This window comes from Oryzias latipes, chromosome 2, assembly GCF_002234675.1.
Source record: "Oryzias latipes chromosome 2, ASM223467v1".
In the NCBI taxonomy this organism is placed as follows: Eukaryota; Metazoa; Chordata; class Actinopteri; order Beloniformes; family Adrianichthyidae; genus Oryzias; species Oryzias latipes.
The window spans coordinates 15467180-15482577 of NC_019860.2; the positions used below are offsets into that span (position 1 = coordinate 15467180).

At 39.9% G+C, this 15398-nt stretch overlaps 2 protein-coding genes across 3 annotated transcripts; one reads left to right on the top strand and one right to left on the bottom strand.

The window, feature by feature from the left end:
- The first annotated feature begins 57 nt into the window (after positions 1-57).
- Positions 58-7089, top strand: LOC105355746 (NF-kappa-B inhibitor zeta). Its single transcript, XM_023965241.1, has 11 exons — positions 58-197; positions 565-678; positions 1737-1831; positions 2008-2279; positions 3667-3772; positions 3853-3999; positions 5274-5337; positions 5413-5582; positions 5677-5787; positions 5913-6080; positions 6216-7089. Exons 2-11 carry the CDS (start codon positions 615-617, stop codon positions 6246-6248), a joined length of 1230 nt encoding a protein of 409 aa, XP_023821009.1. The 5' UTR covers positions 58-197; positions 565-614; the 3' UTR covers positions 6249-7089.
- Positions 7090-7198: 109 nt separating this feature from the next.
- jagn1 (jagunal homolog 1) lies at positions 7199-8879 on the bottom strand. Of its 2 annotated transcripts, none has more exons than XM_004066550.4 (4): positions 8779-8879; positions 8028-8127; positions 7861-7933; positions 7199-7787 (listed from the first exon to the last, which is right to left on the bottom strand). In XM_004066550.4, the coding sequence occupies exons 2-4, from the start codon at positions 8114-8116 to the stop codon at positions 7398-7400; spliced, it is 552 nt and encodes a 183-aa protein (XP_004066598.1). In that variant the 5' UTR covers positions 8117-8127; positions 8779-8879; the 3' UTR covers positions 7199-7397. The 2 variants fall into 2 exon arrangements, with proteins under 2 accessions (XP_004066598.1, XP_004066597.1); XM_004066549.3 differs by having other exon boundaries at positions 8745-8871.
- Between the last annotated feature and the right edge of the window lie 6519 nt (positions 8880-15398).

A 15398-nucleotide genomic window follows, 5' to 3' on the forward strand; every position in this document is an offset into this window, starting at 1 on the left:
ACTGATAAGTATCTGGTTATTCCAGTTTTGATTTTTGAAAAGGAGTTTCCTGTGGGAGGGGAGTCCTCAGACAACAGGAGCTCTTTGATTTGGGAGGAGTTTTTGCTTCCAAAAAACAAGCTGAGGTCATTTCTTTACTTTAGTCATTTGTTTGCTCTTCGAGCTGCAGGATTTTCACCGCTGTTATATTTTGACAGGTACGTCCCTATTTACTCTTTAAACTAAACCATTAAATAGTTTTCCTTCTGAAGTTTTGTTGACTTTGTATCTTTAGCAAAAAAATGTTTAATAAAAAGTATGACATTTTATTGTGAAAAACTTTCATTACTGTTGTGGATGTGTTTTATTTAATCTCTAAGTGTGATACCGCAGCGCCATTTTTGCAGGTTTTGAAACCATAACGACCTAGTAAATTGATTTTGAAGAATTTTGGACGAGAAACTAAACTAGAAGTTGTATAATTTTTGCGTTTTGTTTATTTTTGCCTTTTGAATTCCGGTGTTTCTGACGGGCAGGTAAGCTTGCTGCACATTTAACAGCCGCAGTTTCGCTTCACTTTTTCAGGTGTGGCGCCCCAGTTTCAGGTGAAGAGGCCGTTTGAAAACGTCACAAACATGCTGGATCAGATCCCGAACGAGTTCCGAGAGTTTATCCCCAGCTTTTACCACAATAACGAAGGTCAGTACCCGGAAATGAACGTTATCCGTGGAAGTAGTTTGTCATAAACTGGGAATGAAGAAGCCAAAAAAAAAAAAGTTTTTTGTGAGTGTGTCATTTTCTTTTCAAGCACGCAGAATTTTGACACTTACAGTTTAAAAACAACTTTTAAAATATTGTTCTAGATTTATTGGGTCTGCAAATGAAATTGCACGTTTCTTTTAACAAACATTTTTATAGGTTTCTTTTTTTGAATAAACTTTATTAACAAAATTGAGGATTGACACAGCACAAAGAAACTTGTACAAACGGGACAAAGGAAGAAGGCAATGAATGCAAATAAAAAATAAAACAAAATTACATTTTCATGCTCCACAACAGCCAGTTTAGAGGGGCGGAGTTCAAAGTTCGCTTTGCCCCACCCTTTTTTGATAGACATCTCTCTTGTCCAATCAATATGCTGCAAATAATTTGTACCCAAATGCCTTTAAAAGTTGAGAATATTCATTCGTGTAAAAGCTTAAATTTTCCCTTTTTTGGTTTTCTCAAAAGTTTGTGTCAATATTTATACTTAATAAGAAGATATTTTACTGTAAAGTAGTTATTCATATGAGGTAATTATAACTTTGCAATGATAGTTCTACCTCCTTTTCAGTTTAAGTCAATACTTATGGCAAAAAAAACATTTTAATTACCAAAAAAATCCAATAGATTCTGTATTTTGACCTTGTTGCACAAACCTGTTATGGATTAATAATGACTCAGCATAAACTGCTGACTTGTTTCCCATTTATCTTTACCTTCCTTGTTACTGATTACCTTGTTCCGCTGTGTTCATTGAGCCACAACCTGATCCAGTTAACTAGCAGGAAGAAGAATAGCTGGAAAACAAGGAAGGTGGAAGATCTTCCAGTTTTACGGCACAAAATCTATATATGTGTGAACACCAGCTGGGAGATTTCTACGTATGTTCAATTTAAATCCACCCCAGGGTCAAAACAAAGGCCTGGGGTTGATGGGGTTAATTTCAAATATGTATAAAAGTTTTTTTCTTTTCTTTTTTCTTCTTTCAAATCCAGATTATTTTCCGATTAGCGAGCCCATATCACCAGAGCCCATCCAGCCCCTTCCAAAGAAGTTCACTGTTAAGGAAATGCTGAAGATCAGACGCCAGGTTGGTCAAAGATGACATCATATTCATGACTACGCCTCACCCTTTCATTTCTTATTTTGATTGATGGGTGAAGGTTTGAGCTCCTCAAGTATGAGGAAGATCTCGAATAATCTGCATTTCATTCCCAATTGTTGTTGTTGTTGTTGTTGTGTTGACACATCTGCATTGCTTTCTAGCAATGGAGCTCCGAGCACAGCGTCGCTCCACAAAGTGAAAATCTTGAGTTTTTTCCCAACCAAGCAAGTCCTCAACTGACATGTCCTACGCCGCCGGCGACCCCCAATCCCGCCGAGCACTATCCCGTTACCCCTCCCGACACTGCCTACAGTCCAGCTCCATGTGCCAAGGTCCAGATGACTTTATTTCACTGGCAAATCCAACAGGAGGCTAAGAAGGTTGAAGGGATGACCACTGAGCAAGTCAACATGCAGGATTCAGACGGAGACACGTATGTATTTAAAAAAAAAAACAAAAAAAAAAATAGTTGCTGTAATTTTTAACACAGAGGTGTCCAAACATTTTTTTACATTCTTTCACTTATTTTACATTTTTAAGATTATTTTCAATGAACTATTAACTGCTACGTCTAAATACAGTATTAGCAAAATAACTGTCAATTTCTCCATTTTTTTTTTGTCCCCTGAACGACTTATCTTGTCTTGAAAACAGCCGCATTCTTGGGATATTCGGCAAACACACCCAAAATAGCCCATTTTCCAGTGTCAACTTTCCTTTTGCTTTTTTAATTTACACTTAACATTTTTTAGAAATAAACTAAAACGCGTCTTAGAATGGCTGTACCACGTTGTTGCCACTGGTTTGCAACAGTTAAAAACATTATTAAAAGCCAACCACCATCACGAAATCGTAGAAAATGCTGCATATTATTGGTTTTCTGAAAGGAGCCAGTGGGAATTTGCCCACTACCGAACTTTGCTTTATTTATTGTGTAGCATAAAATATCAAACTTTGGTTGTTTGAAAGAAAGACTGAATTTAATGTGTTAAATTAGGCATGCAAAGATTTTTCTTTTTTAATTTATGCAATTTAAAATTGCTAGATGCATAAAAACAGATGACGCCAACTGATTGGAAAAAGGCTTTAGGAAAAAACGCAACATTTTTTTCAACCAAACGGAAAAGCGAAACAAATGAAAATGAAAAATAAAGCGGTCATTTGATATGTCTTATTCAATACTGACAAAGCAAGATGACCCACAAAGCACAAGGGAGGTCGATGCCTAAGCGACGGGAGACAAAGAGAAGGACTTTTCACACCATTTATGTCTTTACCGTCACAATCTCTGTTAAAAAAATACTGTAATTCAAAATAATAGAACGTTTAGGCGTGTTAGTATGATATGCAGAGCTGCTTACTGTGTTCGGACCGCAGAAATGAATGATTCATTTAGGTCAGATGTGGTTTCTAGGTAAAAGTCAAAGGGAAACGAAAGGTTCAAGATCCTCTTATTTTGAAAGGAAAAGAATTTGTTCTTACAAGTCTTGTCTTGGCAGCGCTCATTGAAAACTGACAGTTACATAACTGCATTCTGTGTCCAAAAGAAAAGTAACATTTCATTCACGCTTCCGTGGTTGTCATTTGTTCCAATACGTTTCGGGTTGTTTTTTTTTGTTTTTTTTTTAAACCCTGAAGCTTCCTTGTACCTAATGGGTGGAAATACTTTGCATCCTGTTTGTCAAGATGCCTGACAGCTAATCAGAAGGTTACGAAAGCGCAACACAAACGAGCACCTTTTTTATTTTATTTATTTTTTTACTCTGAATCTAAATTGCCTTTAAAAACCACAATCTTACTTGTGTGTTCTCTTGCTGTAGATTTCTTCATATCGCCGTGGCACAGGGCAGACGGGCTCTCGCATATGTGCTCGCGGCAAAAATGGCCGGATTTGGCTCTCTGGACATTAAAGAACACAATGGCCAAGTAGGAAAAATTGCGTTCCCTTCTTCTTTGTGTGCATTTTGCCCCATAAGTCGTATGATGGGTGTGTCTCTTCTGCCTAGACGGCTCTCCAAATAGCAGCTGTCAGCAACCACCACTTGATCCTGCAAGACCTCCTGACCCACGGAGCCCAGATCAGCACCATGGACCTGTGGGGGCGCTCTCCTCTGCACGTGTGCGCACAGAAGGGACACTTTCTCAGTCTTCAGGTGAGAATCCGTCCAAGGGGGCAGATGAACGAATAACTTTAAAATGAAAATGGTGGTTTGGGTGTTTTTTAACATGCTAGTGTGCCTTTTCTTTTTCTAAGGAAATGAAGCTTAAATTTGAATTTCTGAGTATTGCTTTATTCAAATCGTTGTGAAACAAGGAAAAAGCAGTCACATTTGTGGAAAATATGCTGGGCGGGCCACAAGCTCCGCCCTATTCTGATGCATTCATTTGTAGACGACTAGATCCATGTAGGTCTTATGGCTGTAAGCTAGCAGGAGAGCACAAAGAGGCAAATGTTGAATGAACTCCTGCCTCACTGCAGAAACTATGTTCTATAAAAAAACACAGCTTTTTAGATTAAGGCTGAAAACCACAGGGAGCGAAAGATAATTGGAGTTTTCAATGGAAATAATCAAATAGGTTATTTTTAATAGGTAATTTATTTTTTAATGAAATTGTAGACATATCTTTTCCAAAACCCCTGCAAATGTGCCAAGGTTTTTTTGTTGTGCTCTAAAGAGTTGGCTCCTTAGAGCACATAGATATTATATATCTATATCTATATCTATATAGATATATAGATATAGATATATATCTATATATCTATATATATATATATATATATATCTATATATCTATATATCTATATATCTATATATATATATATATATATATATATATATAGATATATATTCCAAACCAAAAACAGCATTTTGAAAAGGCATTTAGATGAACAAAAATAAAAAAAAATTCTAATAAATGTATAGATTTAGAATGTTTTAAGCTTCAAAATAAGTTCAAAAATGGAAAAAATGATTTTAAATGACACCGTTTTTGACAATAGTACACGTATTACTGTGACTTTTATTTATTTATTTATTTGAACAAATTCAATAAAAGAAAATGCACTCATTTGTTTTTCATTTGAATATTTTGGTCCCACGTTTTTGCCTCTAAAAGTAAACTTTTCTAATAGATACATTGATTTTTTTTTTTTTGTTAGATTTTCAAGAAGTGCAAACGGATGCTGAATCTGTGCGAGTCTTTGCAACAGACTTCTCCCTGCATTAGTCACGAGGAAACCAGGCTTATAAGTCAAAAACAACTGCAGCTTATCTGGCTTGTTAATTTGTAACTCCATATTTGTGAAACTTCTGTTTCCACATCATGAAACTTTGGGTCATGTGAAGGACTTTTAAAAAAACAACCTGGACTTTATAGTCAATTGGGAAAAAAAAGTCTTGTAATATATATATTTTTTTTCCTTCAGAGCATCTATAAGACCTTAAGAGGAATTGGCCAAACATTTAACGTGGAAATATACAATTATGATGGTGAGTAACTGTAAAAAGAAGACCCACCGTGAACCCTCTCTGTGAACCTGATGTGAATGAATTTGTTTTTTACAGGTCTGACCCCTCTGCATGTGGCTGTTCTGTCTCACAACGCTGTAGTTAAAGAGATAAGACAACTGGAAAACCCCTGCTCCTTCATGACATCGGAGCTGGCGCAGAGAAAACACAAGTACCTGGAGTGCATCAAGATGCTGATGCTCATGGGCGCCTCCTATGGGACAAAGGTGAGCATTGCAGCCACACTTTGACCTTAAAAAGCTAGACTTATTATGTATTTGTTTCAGTAAATACCTACCAAAAAATGTTTTTCCCCCCTAGGAACTGAAGAGTGGGCAGACTTGCCTACATATGGCGTGTGAGGAGGCAAATGTGGACCTTCTGCAGCTCTTCCTCAACCAGCCGTCATCACTGTCTGTTGTTAATGCTAAGGTTAGTGTTTTTTTTTTAAATTTTTTAAATTAAGAAAATTCCATCATCATTCCACGGGGAAAACCGTGTTTTCTGAATTAACTTCCAGTGCATGAATAATTGGAGCCTGTTTGTTTTTTTTGAAGACATTCAGCGGAAACACGGCCCTCCACATCGTCAGCTCCCTGCAGAACATCAAACACCAGGCGGAAGCCGCCAAGCTGCTGATGAAGAGAGGCGCCGATCCGGGAACCCGGAACTTTGAGAACGACTTCCCGTCTCAGCTGGTGCCTGGCGGACCCATCGGTGAAAAGGCAAGACTTTGTTGTTGTTGTTGAGGGGAAAAAATATTGCGCAATAGTTTGAGACAGAAATTCTGATGCTCAGGGGAAAAAACATCTGATTTTTTTTTTCTTTCTATAACACCTTCTTCTTTTTTGTTTTTCCAGGTGCGGCAGATCCTGAAAGGAAAGTATATTTGAGCGTGAATGAAGTTTAAGAACACTGTCAGTTAGACAGTCAAGTCTATGTAATATTATTTGCCCCACAAAGGCAGATACTGGTTGTTTCAGTGAAACATCGTCATTTGTTCATTACTATGTAATGCTTACGGTTTTTCTTTGAAGCTCTTCTTTTTAAAATGAAATTACAAGGATCACTGCACCATAAGAAATCATGTTATTGTTAAATCTGTTGTAATTTTTTTGTAGACATTTTAAGTTTTTTTATTTTAAAAATATATGTATTTTGTTTGTGTTTAAAGACCCACTCTGATCATATTTTGATCTTTTATAAATCCCAGTGGTCTATTTTTATAATTATTCTTTTGTTTTTTACCCAAGAAGATAAATAAATATATATAAATGTGTAGGACAGTTTCTGGCAAAGTAGCCATAGTTCATTAGAAATTCAACTCCAAGTTGTGGGCGGGACTGTTGGTATGGAGCAACCCCGCCCCCTCTTCCCCTCTCTGTTTGTAGGAGCTTGGAGCAGCGTTTTTTTTTTGTCTGCTCCTGATTCATCGTATGCATAAAGAAATACTCGGAGATGCAATGTTAAGCTTAATTTCATCTGAAAAATGTCTCAAGAACACAGTTTTAAGCGTTTTGAAATATTAAGTCCATATATTAAGTTTTTTTTTCTGTAATTATGATTAACATGTATAAAAATCATTTTGCGTTAATGTAAAATATGACACTGTTTGAACATATTGTGACCTTTTTGTGTGTGTTTTTATGGTGTAAACATACATTCACTGTTAGGGTGGTTATATGTAACTGGTGTGTTCATTGGATATATACTAAATAAAGTGGGTAAAAGCTAAACGAGTGATTATAACAGTTATTTTCAAACATGCATCAACCTTGATAAAATAATCCACCTTGTTATACTCATTATTTTTGCATCACTTTTGTATAGAAGGAAATAAATGCAACATTTTTCTTTTTTAATGAAATGGCAAACAAAACTCATTGGAATGAATCACAGGTTGGCCAAGGACTGATTTTGAAATCACCACCGTCTATTAGCATAAACAGATGCTAGCAGCATTTAAGTCTCTTCTCCTGAATGGCTTCCACAAGAATTCTCACTGAAGTGTCCAAAATGCTTGGAAATCTGAAGCGACGTCACTACTTCTTCTTCTTGTCCTGCGTGGTGGTGAACCACTGATCCAGCAGCTTCTTGCTGTAGTAGATCTGCCAGGCGTGCACCTGCACGGCGATGACGATCACCAGGTACATGACTGAAACCGCCGAGAAGCCAAAGATGAAGCGGTACGCTTTGCCGTGGCGGAACAGCTGCTGGGCAACGGGGAACATCTCCATTGAGCCGTAGATTAGGGGAGCGACGCAAAAGAGCCCGGCGCTGATCATGGAGATGACCAGGTGGCTGATGTTGTTGCGGGGCAACGCCAAAAAGCTGAAGGCTGTGGGGATGATGCTGAGGAGGTAGGGATACTCCCATTGATAAGGAGAGGCCACCACTTTGTGCGACACCAAGCTCAGCTGGCTAGCTATCACCTGAAATAGGACAATTATAACTGTTAAAGCAGAGCGTAGAGCAAAAACAACTTTTCCTTAAGTTTGCTCTCACCTGGGCGGCCATTAGAACCCAGATCAGGAGATGGACAATGTTGAGCTTGCGGATTTCCGACTTCAAGGAAACGCTGTTAGTGACGAGAACAAAACGGAGTATTTAACTTTGACATTTTTTATACGAGAAAGATCCTTGACGATGATCAAACACCAGATATAAGCGACCTCATCTGGTAATGAGACGCGACCCGCTCCCGGTGCTGAAAGTCACTGCCATCTGTACCCTCCGCTCTTGGACCTGCTCGAGAGGCCATGGTGATGGGATCTAAAAGTAAAAAAAAAAATACATGAAATAAAGCATAGCATCAGTGTAAGAATTTCCACATACCGCAACTTTTATTTAGTTGCTATTTTCCTTTTCCCTTTGTAGCCGGCTTGGCTTTTATTTTGAAAAACTGATATTCTATTCTCCGGACTGTGTATGTGATCTAAAATAAAAGCATGTGAGTAGTGTAAACAGGCTTCAAACCCTGATCTTATATTACACCAAAACCTACAGTTAAATCAAGCGCCAACTTAAAAACATGAAATTAAACTATATTATAATAAAACATGAGTTTGTCCGTGAAACCGTTTCATTCAGGGTTACTAACTTAACTGTGTTAAATTACCTCCCCAGTTTAATTTCCGTTTGCTTTATTATGTCCATACATTTCCAAATAAAATTAATTTAACCTAAAATGACAGGATTTACGCCACAAAACTTTAGATCCAAACTTAAGACAACAATGCAGAAGAAGATAGCTTAGAGTTGTGCTATTTTAGCATTCCATATGCTAACTGTTAGCCGTTACGGGTCATACTGCTGAGGTTTTAAAAAGGTTCCACCAGAATCAATCTTAATACTTTATATATTTTTCATGATCAAATCTTTATTCTTACCGTTTATTACTTGAAAAGCATAAACAACATTTACCGATATGAATGCAGGCTAACAGCAGCTACAACAGAGCTACCTCAAAGAGGGAGGAACCAAAATGTGAAGCAAGCGTGACGTTTTGGTTGCTGATTGGTTGTTTCACAGACTTTTACATTAAAGCTGCTGGCAGTTTGAGAAACCACTGTTTGAAACCAAATTAAAACGTTAAGTTAGTTTTATTATGTGTATGTTAGTATTTATGTTTGTAAAATATAAATTATTTCAAAAAAAGTAAAACGAAAAACCTTCTATTGGTTTGGTCTGCCCACCCCTACAAATGACTATGGATTCCTCCTCTTCCGGTTCATCAGTTCGGCTTTCGGGTTACAAGGCTTGAACTTAAAATACTCCGGTAACTCAGCAGTCATATCAAATGACCTTGAACTCAGACTTGAAATCAGTAGTATTAAATGAAATTGTAATTTTTTATGAGAATTGTGAAAACCCTGTAGTTTAAATAAACAAAAGATAAATAAATACAAAATATGGAAAATTAAAAAAATAAATAGACTATCTGAAAGTTTGTTTACATAATGTACGAATGAAGAAATCTTGAAAAGCAAAATGAAAATAAAACTAGAAGGAGCTGCATTTCCAGAATAAAAAGGCAGGGTTGAATGCTCTATTGCTGAATGAAAATGAAACTTAAAGGGCAATAAATAAATAAATTGACTTATATTGTAAAATGTTCTCCAAAGTCATTTGAATTAGTTTGAAAATATAACATATACATCTTAACGTTTTTTCCCTCCTTTACAGTAAGCAATTACCTACGAGACCAGTTTGTGTCATTTTGGTCCAACATAAAGTCTGACCACTGTCAATAATTTTAAAGAATGCGTCTTAATAGCTTTTGACTTTTCCGCATAGTTATCATCAACAATAGAAATAATATCCAAGTTGCTTATTTTATATATCTATAGAAAACTGTTAGGCAGTTCTTTGAGCCACCTGACTGTGTACTTTAGAGGACTTTTTTATGTATTCTATTCACTTCTTTACAATATCGGTTCTGTTTGTTCGTTATTTGACTCAAAAAATAAGCTGTGCTGACCTTAAAGCCGACATTGAGTTAAATTTCATGGAAGTAACAACAAAAAGCAGGAAAAAAATTAACTGGTACCGCCAATTAATATAGTTAATATTCATTTGAGTTTTATTTAAAAACAAATCACTGTCTTTTCTCCAAAGTTGCAAAAAATGACTTAAAAAGTATTTTTTTGACAATGAAAAGGTCTTTAAATCCTGTGAGTCTATAGTAATGCTGATCCTTTAATGCTTTTGTGATGTTTATTTAAAACGTGGAAAGTAAACAAATGTAATATTTTTGCAACGTTACTCAGTCTCCATCGAAAACCCCAAAATTAACATCCGTCAGGTTATTTGTTAGGTGTAATGTTTTCTGACATGCTTGTGTTCATTTTCACGCAATCAGCAAACTATATCATTTTGGGAAAACTTGTTTTGGTCCATGTTACACCTCTGTCTAGGGGGTTGTAAAAGGATGTAACATTAAGGTAAAAAGGAAAAACTAAATTCACCAACGACTCAAAAAACTCTCACAGGCTGAAATGAAGCTGGGAATTTATTTACAATGAAAAACAGGTAGGCGTCCAGGAGGTATCTGGACCCGAAATGCCGTTTAGAACGCGGCCCTCCTGCTGTGGTGAGCAGAGCGGGAGACAGAGCTCAGACTTCTGACAGCCTCAGGGTCCCACCAAAGGAGCTGGAGGAAAAAGTGGCTGGGGTCTGTTGCCCCCATGACCCCCATGACCCGGTTCCCGACCAGCGGAAGAAGATGGATGGATGGATGGATTTCACAGTCCAGAAACAACTTTCAGTGAAATGAACTCATAATTCAAACATTTTTTATGAAACACAAAGATGGAAAAAAAAAAGTCTAATTTATTTTGAGGCTTTTATAAATATTTGTATGAAGAGTTTTTGAGTCTTCAGCTGCTTCAAAAACACACAAAAGTCCAAAAACTGAAATGTTCGTTTAGTGCAGCAAAGTATTTACAGAAACAAACTCTTCATCCTCTCAACAACGCTCGCCTGTGAGGAAGAGGAGAACTCTTCAGCTCTCTTTCTCTCTCTGGCTGAACAAGCTTTGTGCATGGTTGTGGTGTTTGATGCCGGCTGTGGAGCAGCGTCCCAACTGGAGGTAAGTGCTTCCATCAGAGGCTGGACCCTCTCGGGCCGGACTCCTCCGTTCTGAGGCTCACAGAGCCGTTTCAAAGATGACCAGGTGACCGTCCGCCGTCTCTGCGTGTCCGTTGGTCGGCGCGGCGGGACGTTGGCTGCTGTTGAAAGCCTGCAGGAGGAAAGACCCGGTTTGGTTCTGCCAGAACTTTGCTGGATCCTCTGAGGTGTCTCCTGTGGAACTGACCTGTTTGGCTGCTTCATGTAAAGCTGCAGCTTCCTGTTTGCCCGTCTGCTGAACCATCTTGAAGAGAATGCTGTCTGGATCCTGCAGCAGCACCAAGGGTTCTGCAAAGGCCTGCGCTCTGCTGCAGGGACACACGCTGCTGTTCAGCCACTAAGATGACTGGTGGATGATGTTCATGTCTGAGTTTCCTCCCTTCATCTAAACAGGGATCTGTTGCTGTGATGCAGACAGAGTGGCTCATTGGAAACATGTCTGACACCTAAGGTGGAAGTGTGAGGGTTCAAATCCTGCTAAGCATATATGTTAAACTTAGTAGTTTTTTCAGAGTGTATATCATCTTCACTTAAAAAGAGAGACGAGCAGCTGATCTGCTGCAGACAGAACAGCTCAGTGGTAACGACTTGATCCTTGGAGCAGAAGACTGAGGGTTCAATTCCCACTGAACATCTTTCTAAATAAAATAACAGTTTTTCAGAGTCTGGAACGTCTTCACCTCATAAGAACAACAAGCTGCTGTTCTGGTGCAGACATGAGGGCTCAGTGGAAAAACATCAGACTGTCAAAGCAAAAGACTGAGGGTTCAAATCCTGTTGAGTAGCTTTGTAAATAAACCAACAATTTTTCCACAGTGTGGAATGTCTTCACCTCATAAGAACAACGAGCTGCTGTTCTAGTCTAGGTAGAATAGCACAGTGGTAGAGAGCAGGTTATTCACAAGTATGAGGGTGCAGGTTCAATTCCTACTTTGACAGAGGCAGTAACTTACCTCTGTCTGTTAGAAAGATAAACAATAATTAAACAGAACGTGCAGAAAATGTGATAGGAAGTTAGTGGCACATAGTGCAGTGAGAAAGGATGAGGTCAGTGGCGGGTGGGTGGAGATTGGCCACAAAAAGGAGGTAAAAGAGGTTGAAAAGAAATGTGGCCAGTCTCCAATGCGAGATAAGGGGAGAAGATAGAATGATAAAGACTGTGGAGAAAGAAAGTGGAAAGGAGGAAGAATTCATAACAAAAATCAGAGCATTGTATAGTGGGTCTAGATGACCCAACTCCCAATGTCAAAGTGCCTAGGATAGCACAAGGGTTAAATAGCAAGTTTTATAAATGTTCTTATGACTTTTAATCCCATAAATGTTGCTTCAATAGAAAACTAGTTACGGGCAACAAGAAGAAATTTCGTGGCTTCAGTTAAAGAAACAGTGACATCTGGTGGCCTATTGACGCCATGACATGAGAAAGAAACTTAAACATGCTGGATCAAAATTAAACCCTGAACCTAAAAAAAATCAAAAACAGGGTTTTCTGTGAAGAAGTGTAAATGCAGGAAAAACAGCAAAGAACAATTCAGAAATCAGAAATAATGAAGGGAAACTTTGAAAATAAGCAGAAATTTTGATCTGCAGCTTAACACCAACCCTCTCTCCTGTTGCAGTCACTTCTTCTGCTTTCAGCATCTGTCTTTCATTAAGTGCAAAATGTGAACTTTTTATATAATCAACCTCTTCAAGGTTCTGCATTACAACTTCACCAATTCGTCTTTAGTTAGCTAAGCACGTCTGAGTCACTTATTTGGTTTGTTTCTTTTCTTTAAATTCAAAATCTGTTTTTTGTTTCAGCCTCACAAGTACAGGTTTTGTTCCTGATGCTCCACCTCCTTCCCCTGACGGTGGCATATCTGCTGGGCTAAGCGGCCAAACGGAGACGGTTCTCCCTGTGGCTGGGATTGAGCCACAGCTCCAGTCATTCTCCCTCCACTTTCATCTGCTGGCAATGCTGAGGTGATGCGACAATAGCTGCAGCTTTTTGTGTCTCTGTGGCCCTAACAGCAGTCATGAAGGAAAGCTGCTTCATGTTGTCTCTTCAGCAGCTGCCTGAGTCTGCCTGACATCTCTGTTCAGGTGACAAGGAGCTGGCAGGAGCTACCTTCTTACTCGGCCGCCTGGAATACCAACGTTGGTAACGAGCATGGTCAGGTCCTCGAGTGTCCTTACCTGCTCTGAGGGCTCTGTCCAGGATTGCGACCGGACATATGAGGCGGCATCGACTTGCCAAGGTCCCTTTTCGAGGTGGACCCCAGAGACGCCCACCGTCTGACTCAGGCTAAGCGCTCTGGAGGGGAAGCACGAAATGGTCGGCCTGATGGATGCGGACGTGATCCAGAGAGTTTTCAAGGTGGAGTGGAGGCTCCGCTGTGGCACGTGTAGCTGAGTAGACGGCATTCCTCATCCAAAACTGTCTGCACACCTTCAGGGGCAAGGCAGGACGCAATACCCTGGACATCCCGTTGATGGATGCCCTCTGTTTATAGGAGATCTGGAGCACACAGAGGCGGCACCTTAGGGTGTAGCTCTACACTGAGACTGGTGGGCTGACCAAGGGTGGGGTCAGCCTGCCTGTTTACCGCTGTGCAAGAGGCTCCACCTCTCTGGAGTACTTCCACCTCCAGCAGTTCATCTCAGGCAACTGCAGATGCTGTTCAGTTTAACGGAGTAAATGGTGGAACTTTAGACTTTATTTGGAATTTCCCATCTGTAAACTTAACTGCTGATGATTACATGGTTCCATAGGGGACGTCTGCAAGCCCCAAGTACTTCCAGGCGTTCTTGATAGATGGACTGGTGAGGTGGAACAAAGACCGCGCAGCAAATGCTGCACCTCCGGCTGTAGCTGAGGAACACCTGTGGCCTCTGCACTCCTACAGTGGCCACCTCAAGCACACCCTGAGCCAGAAGAGCCAAAGGGTGCTTGGTCTTTAGATGGTTTAGGATTTCACCAAACCTGCTGCATACACAGGTGTATAATGACAAAAGAGGCCAGAGGTGTAGATCTGACTTCATATCAACCTACAAAAGTGACCTGAGCTCTCTGTCGTCACTGCAGGGGAGCTCATAGGGGTGGAGTACCTGTACCAGCAGACGGGCAGCATGCTTGAGGATGTCAGCCTGGACCCTGAGGCTCCGGACGAGGCTGCTGCTGTCACTGCTCTCCAAGAGGAGGATGAGGGCGTAGAAGAGGATGAAGACCAGGTCAGTCATCATCTCTTCTGACACAGCCGCCCGGCCAGGTGACCCAGCTGGCACCACCAGGTCTGGGAGCCATCCAGTCCCCCCCACCACCACAGAAGAGGATGTCCATCCCGGTACCTTGCAGACTTCTTGTCAGGGTCTACTCGGCAGAGATTGAGCCACAGGACAAAAAACACCTTCAAATCAGGGGTTTTATTTTACCCAACACAAAAACGTCATGGACTTAAATAAAATGGGGTCAACTTAACAAAAATGGAACAGAGAATCCAAAACAAAAGCTCAAACCAACTGAACCTAAACTGACCCACCAACAGGAAACATTAGGGAGATTTTATACTGGCTGATCAGGCCAATGAAACAATAGGAAGGGAATCACAAATACAAAACATTAAATACCTAAATATTAACTAAAGCAGTAAAATTACTAGTAATTTAACGCGTCAACAAAAAAACTGAAGTAATAGCGCATGTGTGTCACGTCTTATGTCACGTGACGGCCAACCCAGTAATATTTATCAATGGCGACAGCTTTTATGCTACTGAGCAGCATCCTGCACCTATAGCAGTGTTAGTTTACGAGGAAGAGGGCAGTTTGGCTAAAGTCCGAATGTATTTAACCAGTTTTAATTTCTTACCTTTTCAACTAATGTAGGACTTTAAAAGTTTTGAGTAATAACTGTGAAAAGAGAGAATCAAGCTCTTAAAGGTGTCGTGGGTGGCTCTCAAAAGAGCCGTTGTGTGTCAGTCCTTGGAGGACAGAAAACAGGATTCTGGAGCTGCCATGGGTCTGCTCCCTCTGCAGGAAAGTGGATCATGAAGGAGTCTCTCAGCTGGAGAGCCTCTCTGTTGGGAGCAACCTGTTTTATCCCGTGCAGCGACTCGTCTTCAGTTACCACAGCATCATCTCTGCAGGTTCCTGTGGTGCTGAGGACCTAATGAAGCTGTGCAGAACACCAGAACTTCACACTATGCTCTGGATTCCTCAGACAGGCACCAATACAGACCCTATTGTGCAGAGAGCATCAAGAAAACATTCTTCACAAGCAGACGGGCTGCGGATAGGTCGTAGTTAAAGATGCACCTCTATAGGGAAAGGTGACAACCAGGGAATGACTGCATGGAGTTTCTCTGCAGGGGGAAGTGGCCTCATCTGCCACAAAGACACGGGGAAGGAGTTATTTGTTTTTTCTCTGGTTACTCAT